General features: G+C 42.0%; 2 protein-coding genes across 2 annotated transcripts in view; one reads left to right on the top strand and one right to left on the bottom strand.

Moving 5' to 3' along the window:
- Window positions 1-20,859, top strand: part of SERINC5 (serine incorporator 5) — a 510,096-nt gene that overhangs the window by 47,015 nt on the left and 442,222 nt on the right. The gene's annotated exons all lie outside the window — the stretch shown is intronic.
- THBS4 (thrombospondin 4) overlaps window positions 1-20,859 on the bottom strand; it is a 34,725-nt gene that overhangs the window by 1,374 nt on the left and 12,492 nt on the right. Inside the window, exons 6-20 of the mRNA XM_065739790.1 lie at window positions 20,161-20,333; window positions 16,726-16,863; window positions 16,269-16,346; window positions 11,579-11,731; window positions 9,945-10,049; window positions 9,612-9,719; window positions 8,224-8,383; window positions 7,643-7,761; window positions 6,804-6,856; window positions 4,951-5,144; window positions 4,510-4,688; window positions 3,702-3,750; window positions 3,406-3,602; window positions 2,798-2,970; window positions 760-899 (exon numbers count right to left, since the gene is read on the bottom strand). Of these exons, the coding sequence (XP_065595862.1) occupies window positions 760-899; window positions 2,798-2,970; window positions 3,406-3,602; window positions 3,702-3,750; window positions 4,510-4,688; window positions 4,951-5,144; window positions 6,804-6,856; window positions 7,643-7,761; window positions 8,224-8,383; window positions 9,612-9,719; window positions 9,945-10,049; window positions 11,579-11,731; window positions 16,269-16,346; window positions 16,726-16,863; window positions 20,161-20,333 (2,019 nt within the window). The remainder of the gene's footprint in view (window positions 1-759; window positions 900-2,797; window positions 2,971-3,405; window positions 3,603-3,701; window positions 3,751-4,509; window positions 4,689-4,950; window positions 5,145-6,803; window positions 6,857-7,642; window positions 7,762-8,223; window positions 8,384-9,611; window positions 9,720-9,944; window positions 10,050-11,578; window positions 11,732-16,268; window positions 16,347-16,725; window positions 16,864-20,160; window positions 20,334-20,859) is intronic.

Below are 20,859 nucleotides of genomic sequence, written 5' to 3'. Positions count from 1 at the left end.
AGCAGAGCTGGGGACTCATCTGTGCAACAGCTGTGTCCAACACAGACCCCGGGTATGGCTTCCTAGATCCACTGAAAGTGAAAAAACTATGCCAGCTTGGCTGGTAACTTATTTTCTTATGCCTTGGTCAGGCAGGGGGTGATGCTGAGACAAGGGTCAGCCCCTGCTACCTCCACCTGAATCTAGATCAACTGCCAATGGGGCAGGAATAGCCCAATGTGACCAGCTTCTGTGTGAGAGAAGATTTTGGATGTATTCAGTAAGGTGGAAGATCGGGTTAGAGCTTAGGATTTTACCCTATGTGGAGAGCCAGCATGCTCCCACAGCCTGAGAAGGACTCCATCCTCATAGGCATCTTGTCCACTCACAGAAAGGAGCAACCAGCAGCACACAAATGATCCCATCAGATCTCCAGATCGGCTTCACCTTGTTTCCAGTGATGACCTCAGTATGTTTGCATGTACAACTGTCATGATTGGCTGGTTTTAAATAACATTTCTAATTCTCTGATGACAGCTATACTACTTAGTTAGCACAATCTCTGCAGCACAGCAACTACTCTGGGAGGAGCAGTTGTGGAGTGTTAGTCCTCATCTGGCTGGGCTGCAGTGCCTTACTGGTGTCAGGGGAGGCATTTCACAGCTGTAAAAAACTAGTAAATGAAAAGCAAAGAGAAAGATGCAAGATGGCTTAATTCAAAAGCTGGATTAAAGCTCTGTCTGATCACTTGCTAAACATTAGGAAAAAAGAGAACATTACCATTACAGCGATATTTCAGGTTGGACCAGATAATGTTTTCCTGAGAGAAGCAGAAAACTCCAAGCCGTCCTCCACGCATCGTGGTGTCTATAGTTACACCAGAGTCTGCAACAAGGTCAGAGCCTTCATAAAATCTAGCCCTTAATGAAAGCAAAGAGAAGCTGTGTTAGGTCTTTTCTAAGGCTGTGGTATAAAAGTAGTTTAATTTATCCACGCTGATTCCAGTCTTAAGACATCACTGTGGTAACTGGAGCAATGCTGCACTCAGGAAAGAGCTCAGCAAAGAGGAGGCTTTCTGTGTTTGGTGGCTGCTGCTTTATCCTGCCCTCAGTCCTGTATCAGACCACAGTTGGTAACTATGGAAGAACAGGAGAATCAGGTTAGGTCAGCTGAGGAATGCCAGATGGATTTTGTCTCATGCAGTATGAAGCTGAACTATTTCTGTTTTAAACAGGCAAAGTTTCAAACACTGCGTGGAATCTTAAAGCTGCTTCCTTAACTGTTGGACTTCTTTAAAAATGTTTAGATGATTCATTCCAGGAGCAGTTTTGATGATCTGGCACTTTCTTGTTACAAAAACTGTCTGCAAGTTCCCAAATAACTCTGGGAATAACTGCACCCTGCCAGATTTCCAAGCACATGCCCTGTCCTGGGGGTCTGAGCAAGACCACACTGCAGACAGCTGAGCTATCACAGTGCTGGCTGTACCACATCCTCAGCCTCTGGGTACCAGCAAACAGCTCAGGGGATGATGAACCTGATGTTCCTGCTTTGGGCAAGGATACTTCTGTGTCAGGAGCCAGTGTGACATGCAAGAAAACAGCAGGTGGTGAAGGGAAGGAAAATTCCTATGTCTTTTCATAAAATTAGAAAATAAACAATTCCTGTTATGCGTGAGTTTACTTCCTGATCTGCTGAGGCAGCTCAGAAAGTGTCTGTACAACGAGCAGAGCCTGCTGCTTGTTGCTCACTGGAGCACCTTTTTTCCTCTATGTCCTTGTAGCCTTGGAAAATCTCTGTAAGACACATTAAGGTCTGTGGCATTAGACCTAAATGGACCACAGCAAAACGAGGTTCGCTTTAGGCCCGCTTGCCTCTGATTTGAAGGATTTTGTGATACTGACATCTTTCCCCAGCTGCAGCTCAATTAGGCTTGCTAGGGAGACTGCAACCACAGCCAGACAACTGCTTGGGAAGCAGTTTTATGCATAGCTTGGTCTCAAGGAAAACCAAAAATCTATCCGCTGCCACCCAGTGGCTAGGACACTGTCACTGACAATACCAACATTCTTAATGCATTGCAGCTGAAGTCAGACACACTCATTCCACTGACGTGCACCAGAAAAATGGAATTATCATACCACCAACTTACTGCAACTCAATTGCAGAGTGGTTTATTAAAGAACAATTAATTTCCATGTTAATTCTATCACAAGTTTGCAAAATCTGTGCTGAGAATGCTGCCGACGTTTTTTGCTGTTTTTTCTTTCAGAATCAAACCCTTCTGAATGATAATCTGTTTCTAAATAACTTTCTTTTCTAAATTAAAAAAAAAATAGACTAGTTTGGATGTAGTTATGCTTATCAACAAATAAACTTTCTGAACACATCCTATGTGACATCAAATAATCATGAAGATTACTAATCTTAGGACCACAGCCACGAAATGGACAACTCTGATTACATGTTCTGTGATAACAGCACTAAATAAACTACTACAATTACAATTCCAGCTAAAAGATCGAAATTAAGACATTCTGAGATGTCTTTTGAGGAAACAAGGTATCAAAGCCATTAAACAGTTTGGTAGTGCAGGGCAGTTAAAACAAAGATGGTAGAAGACATCATTTCAAAACACTTAGTGTGCAGTTTTTCTGCTCTAGGAAAAGAATTGCAGATGGAAATTCACAATTCTAACAGCTTCCTGACTGCAAAGCACAGATGCACCACAGATTTTCTGATCATTTAAAAATTCTTGAGAAACAACAGTTTAGGTAGACACGTGTCTGTACTCACCTTATCTATCCTTCACTCTTACCTGATGTACCCAATCTGGGGTCTGTGCTGCAAGAACCAGCGGTAGGAGACTTTGTCTTTCCACCCTACATTTCGAGGGTCCTTCCACAGCAGCCTGACCTGGTCGCTGGTGTCCCCCGTGTGCCAGAGGGAGTTGCGCAGGTGCTCACCAGGGCCTGTCTTCGATTTCACAGCCTGAAGAAAAATATCTTTCAAGCACTGACAAACAGAGAAATGTAATTACCAGCAGCTCTAAGTCTCTTGTATTGGGGAGGACTGCAGAAGCACCCTCTTTCCCGCTCACTTCTTCTGTAATGCAGTCACTGCTTGCATAGAAAAATAATCAAGTACCCAGGAACAAGGATAAGCAGGCAATGTGACAGCCAGAGCAGGGACTACATGCTCCAGCCTATGAAGGTAGGACTGTCAATGAAAATCGTGATGAAACTGCTGATTAAGAGGGCTGAGTCTGACAACAGTTTCGATACATAATGCAGGGAGAGTAAAGCAGCTGTGCAGCACTGCCAACACACAGCATGGTAACTTGTCCACAGGCAGAAGGGCCAATGCCTGTCATGAAGGCTTAAGCCCACAGCCAGGCTACAATGATATGAGGAGGCATGAACATACCTTCAGCTGAATGCCGGGCTCTGCAACAGCTCTGAAGGGAGTTGCCTGCCAGTATGTCTGTTCAGTCTGTTTCCACATTACCACATAAAAGCTAGAGCTGTCTTGATAGCCAAAAATAAAACCAGCATAGTCATCATCTGTCACTGTGTTCACATGAAAAGTGCCCTCGAAGTCAACACCGTTAAAAGCTGTGTAACCTAAGGAGAAACTAGGTTAAAATCAAGTCTGCAGAAGAAGCCTTGACTTGCAACTTGATTTGCTGCCATAAAACTTGAATATCAGAAGAGGGCACATACCAACAGCAAGGCCAGGATCACTGTTCATAGTCTGCACAATTTCCATGCCCTGTAAGATTTAATTCAGGGTGGTTAGTGCACACAACAATCTAGGTTGGCTAAGCATGGCAGCCTCTTCTGGCCTCCTGCTACCACCCCCCTCCATGTCTTTGCTCCCCATGCTCTTAACATGTCTGTAATACATCTGTAGCTCTGAATTAAAAAGAAAGCTATATTCAAATCTTCATGTTTGACCCACTTGCATGCATAGAGTTGGGAATTACTTTTCTTTCTCTGCAGAACTGGACTTACTGGTATTCTTTCCCTCCCTGTCCCAGTTTTTCTGAAATCACTGAATCTGGCCAGGATTGGAGATGAGACAGGAAAAAAAAAAAAAAATGGGAGATGAGGGCAATTGCAGTGCCTTGCTCACAGAATTTGATCACAGCGTTTGGGATTCAACTGACTGCCAGGACTAGGCTGAGGAAGGTTTCTTGTACGTTTCAGCTGGTTTGGCAGAGATTTTGACAATGGGAGTGAAATACCCATTCCTTGTGACTGTGAAAACATTAGCTGCCTGAAAACTAAATCATGTTAGTAGAAATAATATCTACTGGACCTCATGTAAGAGCAGATGCTCTGCTATACAGCAAGTCAGAATTTCAAAAACTCGAGAAAGGACTTGTGAAATTCTATCATGTCATTAGAGTGACAGAATTTCTTCTCATTCCTTTCTCATTTCTTCTCATTCCTTTGTAAAAGATCTGGCAGGTACAGAGCTTTTGAAATACTCCTTCTTAGACAGAAGAAGAAACAGACATATTTTTACCTGGTTCAGAACCACCCAGTTGGGGTCAATCTGTGCATCTCCCTCTGGGTCCAGCACCACTGTCTGATAGGCCCTGAAGTCCGTCAGGGTGATCTCTGCATTCTCAGGGCAGACATCGATCCGATCAATTACTGTATCCTGGTCAAAATCAGATTCGCAGACATCCCCTACTCCATCACCTGAACATATCAGAGGAATGAGAGTCAATTTATGGTGCAGTAAGTAATCGCACTGACATAGCTGCTAAATCTGTGTGTCCAAGGTACAGGCAGAGTTTCTGTCCTGACAGCTACAGTGCCTGGAGGTGAGACACAAGGAGCACTGCCTTGGCCCAAAAGCCTCTGCATACACATAACAATTGTGTTGAGCCTCAGTCAGCATATGAACTGGGGAAGGATGTGGCATGCAAGCACCAAAACCATTCCTGAAGGCCTGACTTACCATTATCATCTTCCTGCCCTGGGTTAGGGACCAGCCTGCAGTTGTCAGGGCCTGGTGGCAAGAGGTCAGGAATGCCATCGTTATCATCATCCTCATCACACTCATCACCCAGCCCATCTTTATCTGTGTCCAGCTGGGAGCTGTTGATAATGGTGGGGCAGTTGTCTGTGCTATCCTGGTGGCCATCACCATCACTACAAACACAGAGCCAAAAAGAAAAAGAGGCATCAGCTCCTCCTTCTGCCTGGGGAGAACACCAGCACCTGAATAGGATGTCCATGAGAGGGACCCCAGGAGCTGAGAAACTGAAATGGAGAGGTACCATGACCTGGTATCACTGGGGTGGCTGGGCAGAAAGTTGACAAGGAGGCCATACAATAAGATGGCAGGATATGTAGGGTTAGGCTGAAAGCTATAGAAATACCCAGATAAGGAAATAAAAGGAAGCCTTACAGGGAGTGGGTACAACAGCCCAAGGTCTCATGTGACATTTACTCCTAACAAATGTGTGCTTCTAACTGTGGTGTCACCAATCAAAAGTCACAAAGGGGTCACAGCAAGGGATCAACAGTAAGCATCCCCGTTGTCCACACATGTTTCAGAGCTCAGGAATCCTAGAATGTGAGTGTGAAAAATTTAGGGGAGAATCTGCATGAGCACCAGAAATCAAACTTGTTTAAAAATAAGCAACAGTTTCAACCTCCTGCATGCCGAGTTTCATTATATTACTTTTCCCCAAGAAGCCATGCAGCAAGGAGAGGTGATCTGCAGCTCCCACATGCCACCCCAACTCAAGGGGTTTCACTTCTCGTTTTCAATAGATTTTTTTTTTTTAACCCAAGAAACATGACAATTGTTATGTTTCTAGTTTTGTGGGTTCACCAACCTGAGGAGATTTCGCTCCTCAGAAGGGCTGCAGGGTCAGTTTACTTTAGATCTGTGCCAAGAGCTCCATCACTGTCCTAAAGTCAGACATGTCTTATATATACATCAAAAACAAAACGGTTTCTGAAATGTGCGGATGTTTCCCTTCAGTAGCTTCTTGCAAGCACAGCAGCACTACAGTTTACAGGTATTCCCACCTGCTCTTCCCTGATAAAAGTGGGGCTTAAATTTCAGGTAAGATCAACCAATGCCTGCAAGTTCTTAGGGTGAAATGAAGTGAGGACTGTACACATTTATCTGTCTACTGCAAGGTTAACCTCAGGCCTACGTGGTCTAATAGAAGATGCTTCCTATACATCAGTTGAGTTTCAGGAAAAAACAAGATGTCCTCTTTTGTAAACAAGAAATAAACAAGGCCTATCTATGTAGAACAGCTCCCAGTCAGCTACTACTCCAAGACTGGGAATGCTCCTTGCAGAGGTGGGAAAGTGGGCTCCCCTGCACTTGCCACCCTGAACCCATCAACAGCCACAGGGTGAGAACTTGAAGCTCAGCTGTGCCAGTTCTGAAATGAGCACTTCCCTGCCACCCCCAGAGTGTGCTGTTCAGAATGTGCTTCCAGCCAGGCAGAAGGCAGCTTGCCACAGGACATGCTCACCTGAAAGTGAAGACTGTAGATGAACCTTGCCACTCTTGCTGTGCTAACACAAAGTATGCATGAACATGGGGGGGCTGGGGGTAAAGTGCTCCATTACTATACTGTCATAGGAAAATGAACTAACAAGGCTTATGAATCACAACACTGTTTTTTTGTTTAGTTTTGAAATTGTGCTCTTTTGAGCAGGTACTGAAATTAAATCCAGCCTAACATGCAAGATAATAGCTTTCCAAGAACCACTACCGAACTTCAGCTCATGACTAGCCTGTTCCACTTCCTTTCTGTTGCTATGAACCACAATACAGCATACCTGTCCTGATTGGTATCACAAGAATCTCCAACCAGGTCATTGTCAACATCCGACTGCAAAACAAAACAGAGGTTGTTCCTGTATCAGCTGCTGAGAGCATCTATTAAAATGGCAGTATTAAAATAAAACATAAGTAAAACAAAAGCAATTAAAATATAAGCATGGAAAAACATTTGTTTTGTAAAACCTATTTCCTTCTTTATATCATACATATAACCAAGAAGTCTGTTTTAATACAGGAAAAAAAAAACAGAATGATGAATAAGCAGGATTAAATTAAATTGGAGTAGCTTAAGAGAAGTAATGCATGTAAGACTGCTCAGTTTCCAGACATACATATCATACATCCTAAAATTAGGATCGTTTCTTAAGTAGCTTCAGAAATCTCACACATTTCTTCTAAAGTTTCTGGCACTTGTTAGTTACAATGGGCTTAATCAGAAGTTAAATCAGAAGTGTAACTGACTTCTTACCAACAGGCATTGGAAGTTTTGCTAAGTAGAACATCAGGAATTGACTCTCATGAAAGATATACTGACTGCAACTGTATCACACCACTGTGTGAAGTCTGGCAGTGAACTCTGTCAGACTGGAGCATGACTGTTGGAAGACACTGTTGATAGTGGTAGGGAAGAGATGCTAACAGCATCTAAAGATACAAGAATATACCTGGCGGTTTTTTTATGCTAGTAGCATTTGAATCTCTACAAAACCTTCTTGAATGCCAGCCACCAAAAGACAAACACTGTCTGCATGGGCTGCCTCATTCTCTTATGTATTTCTGGATCTCAGCAGTCTTTTTCCTTAAATGTGAATGTTTATTCCTCCTGCCTGCTAACCTGGTTAGGATTGCTCACTGTAGGGCAGCTGTCACAGGCATCACCAACACCATCATTATCCTTGTCATCCTGGTCTTGGTTTGGGATCCTCTGACAATTATCTAACAGGTTCTTAATACCTAGCAAAAAGGGAACAGGATGTTAGTTTAAAAGAACAAAATCATCATCAAGGATAGTAAAGACACTATTCCTTTTCAGTAGCTACTTAATCTTGCAATGAAATTACAAATCTGCACAGCAAATCTTTCTTGTATGTGTATCCATTCATTTAATCACTGTTAGAAACATCTTGCTGAAGAACAGTTTTCAGTTTTCAGACATTCCTCATTAGCTGTACTCACTTCATTCTGTCTTATTCTCTGTGTCACATTACACAGATTTACACTGTGTTACAAAATGCTGCTTCAGATAGAGGCTAAAAGACAAACTAATGTAAACTAAAATTACTTAAAGCAGAGGTTTCAAGAAAAAAGGAAACATCTTACATGACAGAAGCTGTTGGCAGAAAAGTTTGTAACGCACAGCAGTTTCTGGAAAATTTTCAAGAATATCAGAAAAGTTGTGAGTGAAGAGTTACCAACCATCTCCATCCATGTCATCATCACAAGCATCTCCTTTCCCATCACCATCTGTGTCCCTTTGGTCATTATTCAGGACACTGCGGCAGTTGTCACATGCATCTCCAAAGATATCATCATCACTATTTCTCTGGTTAACATTGGGAGTCAAGACACAGTTATCCTGCAAGAGAAACAGATCCAAGATAGATATGAATGGAGCTCTGGACCAAATTGCACTAAGTCCCTCTAAGCTCTGCTTTGTACACACCACAGAAAACTAACCTGAACACTGAGTACCATGAAGCTGCATTTATAGTTTTGACATCTGACTCTCATTTTGTATGGGGCCATATGAGTAACCTGTTTTGATCCTCTGGCTTCTTTACCTGGAGCTTCCCAAATGTTGCAGCTCAGTAGCATTTGTCAAGGTCTGTAAATGCTCTCGATAAAAAGTGGTTGCCCTCTTCTGGTAGAGACTCAAAATAAAGCTAAAGTGTTTGGAAAATTACAACTTCTTCATGTAAAAAGGTACAAGACTTATTACTTTGTCTCTCCCTTTCCATCAGGAAGCTGAATCTCAAAGACACATCAACGTTCACCTCACATATAGCAATCCATGACTTCACACAAATTACTCAAGAGGCAAAACAGAACTGCAAATAGATTTGCAGTCAAAGGAGGAATTAAAACTTTTCTTTATAGAACATTAACAAGACTAGATGCTTTAAGCTACCAGAATTCAGGGTTGGTCTCTGTGACAAAAATAACCTATGACTGTGTTATTGCAATTGCTCTGCCCTTGCTTTACGGGGACATTTGCACTCCAAACAGAATATCCTTGCTATCTTCCCTGCAAGTGTGCACTAAAAGACAACACACAAGGATCTTAGTGTAGAACAATGGGCATATGAGGACAGAGGTGAACACAAACGAGCTTTTACAATCTGAACTTATGCTCTATTTTACAGTACTGCCCTCTCATGGAAATCTCTTTCAGAACATGAACCAAAGCCTTTTCAATACTGGCAAGGCAGCCCTTAATTTCTGCAGGTTTTGGATCCTTCGTTGATTGCAATGTGAGATCAAACTGCACTTGAAAAGAAAGGCAGTAATGTCAGTAACATTCCTAAAAGCCATGTTAAGGGATAGTGAAAGAAGGACACAAGTTCTGTGTAGAACACGTAGAATTCAATGTTAAAATATAATAATGGACCATATGCTGGTGGGACTTGAGGCTGGGTGGGCAGCCTTAGGGGTTTTTTTTGTGTGTGTTTGGGGGATTTTCTAAAAAAATAAAAATAAAAAATTGCCAAATAGAAGAGGACTAGATTCCAAAATCACTGCCTACTGCAATAATTTGAGATCCTTCCACCCACACACAGCCCTGTACCCTGATCTGTACTGAGCACCTGCTCATTGGGAATGCCATCTCCATCTGCATCTTCATCACAGGCATCTCCAATTCCGTCATCATCGGCATCTTCTTGCCCAGAGTTTGGGACAAACCTACAATTGTCCTAGATTAAAAAATGAGACATGTTTGGTGTTCTGTGAGTCAAGGTCATTAAAATTATGAAAGTATCTGATTTTCTATTATTGTTTTAATTAATTAAATGAAATCAAATTTATTCTCAGGAATTCAATAACTTGAAAAAAGATGAATTCATCTTGTCCTGTTTCTTACGTTCTTCTTCATCCTCTACAGCTCAGCATTAGTAGAGCATTAGGAAAGAATTTCTTACCTTTCTGCAGCTTTCAGTAGGGCAAGAAAGCTCTTCGTTAGGGTAGCCATCAATGTCAACATCTTTTCCACAAATATAACCATCACCAGCCCAGCCAATGCCACACTATCAACAAAACAAGGCAGTACTACCAAAAGATTAATAGGTCATTGCAGCAATATCAACCTTGAAAATGGTAACATGCAGGAGGCATAAACAGGCATCATAGTATAGTGAAACACACCTCAGCATCTCTCAGTGTGGAATGAAAATCTGTAATTCAAGCTCTCTGCCTGTATCTAGGAACAGCTAGAATATATTGAAGCTTTGTTTTAAATGGACTGTCTGCCTGCAACAACCTAATGATTTCAGTGGGAGTTACACATTTCTTATAGTAATCAACAAAAGTCAGTTTTGGTTCCTCATGTGCAGATAGAAAAAAGAAATGCTGCATCTATGCAGAACATGCATGCAGCAACTCAGCAAGGGACCAAGAAATTAGCTGGATTTTTTATTCAATATCTCAAGAATACATGAGTGACTAGAAGAAATTTTAACAGAAAACTGTTCTCCCAGTTAGTGAGTTTGCATTGGCATAACAAGTACATCTGCACACAAGTTTCTCCTACTCAATGATATTTCTATCATTTCAAACCAAACTCTAATTTGTAAATGAACATGAATGCATAGAAATGTATGTTAAACTGTGGCCTCCCCTGAAAACAAGGACTTGCCTGATACAATCTAGACATCTTCCCATTACAGCATAGACTTAAAATAGCTTCATTTCTTCTTTGAAATAGATGTCCTTAAAATGAGACCAAAATAAGTGCCAGTAAAAGCATGTACTCCATCCAAATTTAGGACATGGGATTAGACTCTCTCCTCCCCCTTTCAATGTGGAAAGAACTACTAAGACAGTTAAGACTCTCATAATAAATCTTCATATGCCACTTAGTGCCCTGCTGCTCCCAGAGAGGAAATGTGGTATACTGTACTACTACTGTGCATAGAACCCATCGTCTCATTTGGAAACCTACCGTCTCTATCAGCAGACAAATACAAGCACTGTGGCTATGTAGACAAGATCACTAGTTAAGGCTATGCAGCCAGAAATTCCTCCACTCAGCAGAGCACCAGGAGAGGGATTTGTGATGTATTTTGTACAGTCACACTTGAGAGTCACACAATCGCAGAATCAGTCGTTTGTAAGGACCTCTGGGGATCATCAAGTCCAACTCCTCTGCTAAAGCAGGTCCCTAGCAATAGGTTGCAGAGAGAGTCCTTACCTGGTGTAGGGAACCTGCTTTGGCAGGGGGGCTGGACTCGATGATCTGAGGTCTTCCAACCCCTACGATTCTATGATTCTTTCTAAGGAAACTATACAAGGACTTTAGAAAACATAGCCAAAAAATTGTAATCACATAGATGCAAGCAGTTCACACATCAAACACAGCACAAGGGTATAGCTGCCTCATAGATGTGCTCCAAGAAGGGAAAAAATTGCAAGTTAAACTCAGTTTGGTTACTTTCACAACTGGTCTGGGCCAGTGTGCTGCAGTTTGGTTATCCAAGTGTACTGATAAAATAACCAGAAGGACTCACTCACTCCCAGCTGTTTTTCAACGAACAAATGGATGAATTTATGAACTCACAATGCATGTCACCTCTCCTCGTCTTTCCTCAATACATCGGGCATGGACACTGCATGGATTGAGGGCTCGACTCCTGCAGCTTCTCTCAGCCTGGCATCCCCTGATTTGGTCTCCTGTGTACCCTGATTTGCACTGGCCACAGCGATAAGAGCCCTGTAAGAACAAAATGTTACTGGCAAGCTCCTTTTAACAGACTTTTTTTTTTTTCTTTTTAAAGCAAGTGCTCATGTCACACTGCTTACACTGCACAAATGTAGTTATTCGTTCTCTAAGGTTTCTTACACTGTGAACAGGCTTTTCATTAAAAATCAGGTTTTTCTCCCAGAGTACAAACTGTAAAACAAGTTCAAATCACACCAGTAGAGACCAGTTTTTTTGTATGGACAGAGAAAATTCTTGCAGCAACAACAGACTCGACATGATGCCTTGTCTCCACCAGTACCACTATGAGCTAATTCCAAGTGGTCAAGAATCTGTAAAATGTGAAGCAGTGTCTGTTTATTCAAATGCTCTTATTTCAGTGTAAAGCTGATCCAACTGCTTATCTAAGCTGGACTGGGTGCAATATTCAAAAAAAGACAAGAAAATTCATCTTGTATTTACTCCACATTGTTTTATAATTTAGATGCTTTTAAGCCAATATGAGATAAATAATGTTCTTCGGAAGGGAATTCAGGAGTTGAAGACAAAGCCTCATTTACACTGCAGTGCATATCCATTCCATCTTTTTTCAGCAGTTTATCTAGAAGCATAAATACATTTTTATGAATCATATTTAGGTTCATAGGTACATTAGGTTGGAAAGGACCTACAAAATCATCTAGTCCAACCATCCTCCTATCACCATCCCTACCCACTGAACTACTAAATCAAATCCCTTAGCACCTCATCTAAACGCTTCTTGAACAGCGCTAGGGATGGTGCCTCAACCACCTCCCTAGGCAGGCCATTCCAGTGCCTGACCACTCTTTCAGAGAAAAAATGTTTCCTCAGGTCTAATCTAAATCTTCCCCGGCGCAACTTGTGGCCATTCCCTCTCGTCCTGTCATTATTTATCAGGGAGAAGAGGCCCACCCCCTCCTCACCACAACCCCCCTTCAGGAAGTGGTAGAGTGCAATAAGGTCTCCTCTGAGCCTCCTCTTCTCCAGACTAAACAATCCCAGCTCCCTCAGCCGCTCCTCTTAAGACTTGTGCTCCAGACCCCTCACCAGTTTTGTTGCCCTTCTCTGAACACGCTCCAGGGCCTCAATGTCCTTCTTGTAGTGAGGGGCCCAAAACTGAACACAGTACTCGAGGTGCGGCTGCACCAGAGCTGAGTACAGGGGGATGATCACCTCCCTGCTCCTGCTGGCTACACTATTTCTAATACAGGCCAGGATGCTGTTGGCCTTCTTGGCCACCTGGGCACACTGCCGGCTCATGTTGAGCTGAGCATCAACCAACACCCCCAGGTCCTTTTCCTCTCTACATTCTTCAAGCCATTCTGCCCCAAGCCTATAGCATTGCATGGGGCTATTATGGCCAAAGTGCAGGACCCGGCACTTGGCCTTACTGAACCTCATCCCATTCACCTCAGCCCAGCTATTCAGCCTATCCAGATCCCTCTGAAGGGCCTCCATACCCTCCGGCAGATCAACAGATCCTCCCAACTTGGTGTCATCTGCAAACTTACTGAGGGTACACTCAATTCCCTTGTCTAGGTCATCAATAAATATATTAAACAAGATGGGCCCCTTGTTTATATATACAATACCGACCCTTGGGGGACACCACTCGTAACAGGACGCCAGCTGGACTTAACTCCATTAACTACTACCCTCTGGGCACGGCCCTCTAGCCAGTTCTCCACCCAGAGAAGAGTGAACCTGTCCACACCACGGGCTGCCAGTTTCCCCAGGAGAATACTGTGGGAGACCGTGTCGAAGGCCTTGCTGAAGTCCAGGTAGACTACATCAACAGCCTTTCCCTCATCTACCTGTCTGGTCACCCAGTCATAGAAGGAGATGAGGTTGGACAAGCACGACCTGCCCTTGGTGAACCTGTGCTGGCTGGGTCTGATCCCTTTATTGCCATGGACGTGTCGTGTGACTTCCCTCAAGATCATCTGCTCCATAACTTTCCCTGATACCGAGGTCAGGCTGACAGGCCTGTAGTTCCCCGGGTCTTCCTTACGGCCTTTCTTGTAGATGGGAGTCACATCGGCAAGCCTCCAATCTTGTGGGACCTCTCCAGATAACCAGAAATGCTGATAGATGGCAGAAAGCGGCTTGGCAATCACTTCTGCCAGCTCCCTCAGTACCATTGGGTGGATCCCATCTGGTCCCATGGACTTGTGGCAGTTCAGATGGAGGAGTAGATCTCTGACCGTCTCTGCTTGAATCACGGGGTGTATTATGCGCTCTGTCCCGGACTTCCAGGTCAGGGCAAGTACCCTGTGGATAACTGCTCTGTCTATTAAAAACAGATGTGAAGAAGGCATTGAGAACCTCAGTGCCTTATCATCTTTTCCTTATCATCTGTGGTTACATTCCCTGCCTCATCAAGTAAAGGAGAGAAATTCTCCTTAGTTCTTCTCTTGCTGTTAATATATTTGTAAAAGGGTTTCCTGTTCTCCTTTACAGCAGTAGCCAGTCTAAGTTCGAGCTGGGCTTTTGCATTTCTAACTTTCTGCCTGCAGATCTTGGCCAGTTCTCTGTAGTCTCTCCAAGTAGCCTGTCCCATCTTCCAGAGGACACAGACTCTCTTTTTCTCTCAGAGTCTCAACAAAAGTTCCCAGTTCATCCACACTGGTCTTTTTCCCCTCTGGCTCGACTTACAGGACTCCAGGACAGCCTGCTCCTGTGCCTTTAAGATTTCCATCTTGAGGAGATTGTACTACTCTCTTAGAAAAAAACACAGACACTAAGCCAAAGAATATCAGTTTGTGCTCAGATCACTATAAAAGTCACAAACAGATAAAAGCTGATGAGAAGAGGTTTCCTTCAGGTATCTAATATGACTTTGTCTTTCACATAAATTTAAATAGATAAATATTTCTCAGAGAGAACTTGCAGACACAATATAAGAAGGACATGAAACTATTATAGATCATTCAAAGAAGGGCTAAAAAGACGGTGAAAGTTCTAGAGGAGTGGCTGAGACTCCCTGGTTTGTTCAGCCCAGAGCAGAGGATCCATGAGTTTGACTCAACCCTTGTTGGTCTCTTCCAACTCAACATATTTGTGATTCCAATGAATAATTACTTCTGTCAAAGAAAAGAAGTAGACAGATCTCTAATAAACTTATGCCTTTGTGAAATTAAGGTGTTTCAGACAACTTCATTTTTTTCCCCACAAGAAGTCTACTGGATGGACTGTCTGGGATGTTCCAGTCCAGCATGACAGAGAGGTATTTACTACTCAACTGGGCAACTTTTATCTTGTGTTCCTAGCTAGCTTAATTCCAAATATAAACTCTATACCATCTGCATACTTTTAGTCTGAAACACAGATGAATGAATACATAGATTAATATAGATGAATGAATGATTGCATGATCACTGGCTGTCCAAACAGCACAACCTTTATAAAATGTAATTGCCTACACGCATTACACCATGGTTTGGAATCTGCTAAATTTTCTCAGTGTATTCTGTCTATATCAAGCCCTGGTATGCATTAAAGCTGCCTTTAAGGCAGCTTTTCTAGACCAAATTCTTTCTGAAAAAACACAGGAGTCAAAATCCACATGCTGCTGTTTGACAGTTGGTGGGCCTCTTGTCGACCTGTGCAAACAAAGACTGACAGCACCTACAAAAATGTTAGTCATGCAATACGTGTTGTAGCACGTGGCAGATGCAATTTGGACACCAAAATACATATGCAGAGAGACTAACTTACAGAGCAGTGAGTGCAATCCTAGAAAGACAAGGCTATTTGCAAGGAAAACACACCACAAGGAACACTGCTGGCAGCCTCAACAATATTTTGTTGCAAAACAGGACCACATTTTAACCTGCAGTTTATTTTTAACCCCTCTCCTGTTTGGGATGGAAAAAGTCTGCTCTATGCAGCCAGCTACAGCAGGAAAAAAGAAATCTGAGAGCTGCATAAGCTAAGTGAAAGATCCAAATTGCTTTATAGCATTGAAATGTTTATGCACTTGATCTATTTGATCCTAACATCTTTCAAACTCTTTGTACTCAAACTATACATGTTGGATTTAATATCCGCACACATTAAATGTGCTTTACCAATTGCAGCTTTCCTCTTCTCCATCATTATATAGAGGAAAATCTAATACCATATAAATACCCTTACAAAGCAGAGACTTCTTATATGAAAGTATGTTAAGGAACAACTTATTTGCAGCAGTTCCTTATGGGATGAAAAGAATGAAAGACTGAATCTTTGAAAGAAGATTCTGTGCCATAACACATTCATAAATACATATAACTAGAGGGTGTGGAAAGAAGAGTTATTGCCAGTCCTCATGGAAATGGATGTGTACACAGCTCAGGTGGACATATGAATGCCAAGTCAAATACTGATTATTTTGCTATTATTCACAGAAAGGGGTAGAGATTCTTTGGTTTAGACAAAGTCAACAAACAGAATATACTATCCAGCTCTTCCACAAACCCAATTCTAGCCTCTAGGAATTTTAAAACAATCATACTTTAAAAAAAGTCAGAAATGAAAAATTGCTTACCAAAGTGTTTATGCAATGGGAATTTGGAACACAGACTCCATGCCCACCATTCTGACATTCGTCAATGTCCAAGCAGACCTAGCAATAAAGTAAAACAACATAAAAAACAGGTCAGCTTGAGATCTAAGTCTGAAGAAAGGCCACCAAAGTTTAAGTCTAGCCACAGATTCTCCTGAAACCACTTTTGGAATGGCAGAGACATACCCACTGCCTTAATTCTTTAGGCAAATCTCCAAACGCTTATAAATTCAGAAAAGGTACTGTGTGGTATAGAGAATTTCCACATTATTCCTAATAATTAAACTTTTAATGCTCCCACCAAAGGCAGGAAAACATGATTTAAGATCTTCTAAGGTAAATGTGGAATGACAGAAACGTAAATAAAATGCAATACTGACACATAGTTAACAAACTGTCACCTAGCAATGGAAGTTACTGCAAGGATGCTGTCACTCACTTGCTTATTGTTCTTGGCATAGCTGAGTCCTACTCCTTGCAAAGTTTGTCCTGTGTATCCTGGGGGACAGGTCTCACAACGGAAACCTGGAACAGTATTCACACAACGCACTCCAGGAAAGCAGGGGCTATAACGACACTGCCAGGAAAAAAATAAAATAAAAATCAAATGAGCACTTGTTCGCACTTCAGTAACATCCAGACTCTGAATGAGTGCATGAAACTCTTAGTCCACCTGCCTAGTAATGCTACATGAAAATGCCTGGATGTTCTTCTATGCTCTATTCACAGCTGACGTGCAGAGAAAAATTTCGAGTATGTCTGACTCCAGCTGGTCTTCAGCTAACTCTACAATTTAAATGGCACAATCTTTCATTCTTTCATTTTTGCCTGTAGTTGTTACCCTGAGCTCTGATTCTCATCCTTCCTTTTGCTGGGCAGGCTAATCTCCTTTGAAGGATAAGAATGCCACTGGAAGGGCACAGACACTATCAGGAAAGCAGCAATGCTGCAAGCCACAAATGGTCCAGCAATTGAGTTTTATACACACAAGTTGCAGTGGCGTTTTCTTTTGTTTGTATTTGGGCAAATCTCATAGAAGTAAACTGAATACAGTGTACAAGCCAGATGAACAGGCACGTGGTAGTGGCACCCATGCATTTCTAGATCAGAAGCCCACAGGCAACTCTCATCACTTCTCCCAGAATACCACACACTCACAGCATGACCCTTAGACTAAAGACATTACTTAGTTCACTGCCTTGTGTGGTCTTACAGAATGGCTCTAATTCCATTTCAGTGGCCTTGTGGGTGCCAGTTGAGGAATTACATCCCGTACTGCTGCCTCTCAAGTATCAACACTGGCCACTAAACAGTATTTGTAGAGTACTGAAAACGTCAAACCATAATCACACTGCTCATGGATCAGAGACAACAATATAAAACAAAAAAACCCACGAAGAATTAAAAATAAAAAAATGTAAAAGAATGTACCTTTTCTCCTTCCATAATTAATGGAGAAAAAGAATAGTCTGTCTGACAAGCCAGAGCACACCAACATACAAATATAAGCATGCAACTTGTGCAGTTCCTGACTAGCAACTGAACATGCATTCAATGGAAGTATGTCTGCAATTAGCACAGGGAAAATCAAAAACGTAAGACAGACCTGCATCCATTACTGAATTATTTAATGTGGATTTTTTACTGTATCCAGGAGAGGGCACTCAAATTACATCATGAACAGAGAAGAGCTGCAGATCAGAATACAGCCTATGAAAGTAATGACTTCATAGGTTCATAAGGTTGGAAAGGACCTACAAGATCATCTAGTCCAACCATCCTCCTATCACCATCTCTACCCACTAAGCTACTAAATCAAATCCCTTAGCACCTCATCTAAACGCTTCTTGAACAGCGCTAGGGATGGTGCCTCAACCACCTCCCTAGGCAGGCCATTCCAGTGCCTGACCACTCTTTCAGAGAACAAATGTTTCCTCAGGTCTAATCTAAATCTTCCCCATCATCTCTTCAAGATGGTAAAGAAGGGAGCTTATTGCAGATATGATAAATCAGATATGATAAGGCTGCAGATATCTTCAGCCTCTGGAAGAACAACAGTAGCTCTTAAAGAGATCTAGAAACTTCGTCACTTTCATAGATTTCTTTAAGAGCACCTTTTTAAATGTCAATTTTTATGAAGTACAGAAACAGTTCATCCAGTAGAAAGGTGTTACACTAGAAAAGTTTCCTAGAGAACCTTAAAAAATAGATTACTTTACTTACAGCCTCAGCTAACAGAGGAAAACAAGTAACACAAATACTGACCCATTTATTAGGCAACAAAAGGCTACTGCCACCTATTATCTCTTTTCTCACTCTGCTTACATAAGTGAAAACCTAGCTGCTAGAGGAGCTATTTTTTGGTGAACAAAATGCACCAAACAAGCTGTCATTTCAGTAGCAGTGCCCACATACAGACTCCATACATGCACAGCATTATTGGTATGACATCATCCAAGCAGAATTCCTCACTATTTCTAATATTCAGTTTTGCCATTTAGAACTGTGGTAGAACACAATTGCTCAGAGAAACGCAATCACTGAGACATTGTACGTCAGTCTTGGCTTGTTTTCCCAACACTGCTATCATGAGTATAGAATTGTCCCAGATTGAAGATTGAAAAGGGAGCAGGGAGGAGTTCTGTGTCTGTTTGGGTACAGCTCAAGAAATCGACCCTTTCCATACTGAAAGGCTCCATCTCAGCTGGCCCGAGTCCCTCCGATGGCCGCCCAGCATGGAACTCATACCACAGGTATCTCCACTCTACCTCTTGCATTCATGTTTCTGAGCTTTACCTCCATTTTTTGCAACCTTCTGTTGCAGCAAATACATGTGAGGCAAAATAAAGATGTCACCTACAGCTCCAGAATCTGCCACACTCAAACCATATTATCTCTCCTATGCTTTTCTCACAAAGAAAAGTTAGACACAAAGCAGCCTTTCCGCTGATGGTTCAGTCTCTTCTGAAGACCAAACAAGCAGCCAAAGCACGTCTTCTGTTGGCTAGGAAAGTGAAAAAATTGAATTCTTCTTGCTATCTGACATCATTAAGCAAGTACACTGATAGTACTGTGATATCCACAGGCACAATTAATGACCTAATTTTCCTGATTCCCTGGTCTAATACATCCAAGCATTTCTACAGAGGGAAAAGATAACAACAACCTCTAAAGGTCAATGGCAAAAATAATCACACAGAAAAATGATAAAGCAGCATGAAGCTGTAGGTGTTCCAATTGTTTGCGTTAAGTGTTCTGAGTAAGTGACACATTTCACTTAATAAAGGATTTGTTTAATCATTTAATATATGGTAAATCTACTACTTCAATATAAGTGCTGAATTGCTAACATTCAGCACAAGAAAAAAAAACAGCTTTCATTATAACCATAAATAAACAAAAGAAAGAATAATTGGCTATTTTCTGCCATGGAACTTAAATGTTAGGCTGGAAACACTACTACAATTAGGGATAAACAGAGGACTTTGGTCTGCAAGGCCAGCTCAGGATCACTACTCTTCAAAGATACAAAGCCCACATCAACAAGAAGTATTCATGCAGCTTTGCACACATAAGAATATACTGAATCTTCTGTGGAATAGAAATAACAACGTCAAAAGCTTTTCTTTTTCTTGAAACATTTAACTTCTTTAAGTTCCCAACCCACAAGAGTATTTCAGGCTCTCACACATATACCTCCATAATGATGCAGCAACAGCAAAAACAGGGATGTAGAATCAAATCACAATGAATTAATATGCACTATGCAAGCAGTCAGCAAACGCCAAATAGTAAGCACCAGCAATCCACTGCTATACATGAAACTGGTGCTTTTTTTAATTTTTTTTTAATTCAGTGAAAGTTATTATTTTACCTCATCAATATCAGAACATGTCACTCCATTCCCTGTGAGTCCCTCAGGGCAGGGGCCACACTGAATTCCTTCAGCTGTCTCCATGCACCTGACTCCCCTGAAGCAGGAACTTGTTTCACATTTGGGTCTGCTCTGCCTAGGAAGTGGAGTTGGAAAATTCACAGTTCCCAAACCTTTAATGCAGAGAGAAGAGAAGTTTTAGCAATTGAGAGAAACTTCAATCATGGCTTTTGGCGGGCAAATGTTTTGAAAAGATCCCCAGGATGCTGCTAAGTAGGGACTTCGTGTTTCTGCACCTGCTACCAGCTGTGCTATGGCAGAAGAGAGTTCATGCTGGCAACGGTCCAGTCAGTTGTTGGATCCCTAGACGTGGGAAATTAAGCCTGTCTGTTAGGTTCCCATGCTGCTCCTGGCTACATGTGGGAGCCCTCCTGCTAGATCTAGCCCACTGCTAGATCAGTCCCAGCACAGGTCAGCTGGTGGTCAGAGTAGAAAACTGTGAAGGTCAGGGTCTTCAGATGACCAAAAAATGCTCAAGGATCTATTTAGCAACATCACTTTCTAAGAAAAGCAATGCTTTGATTTTGTAAAAACATATCTGACAAATTTTGGAAATAATGAAGCAACAGCTGGCACCCCATGAATGCACAGCTGGACCTGTAAGCACACTGGGTCAGAGACAGAGACCAGCACAGGACA

Source organism: Cyrtonyx montezumae, unplaced genomic scaffold (genome assembly GCF_038088225.1).
Source record: "Cyrtonyx montezumae isolate F1298 unplaced genomic scaffold, pur_monq_1.0 scaffold_25, whole genome shotgun sequence".
NCBI classification, from domain to species: domain Eukaryota; kingdom Metazoa; phylum Chordata; class Aves; order Galliformes; family Odontophoridae; genus Cyrtonyx; species Cyrtonyx montezumae.
Note: the sequence above shows the minus strand (reverse complement) of the source record. Positions and strands in the feature narration are given on the sequence as shown.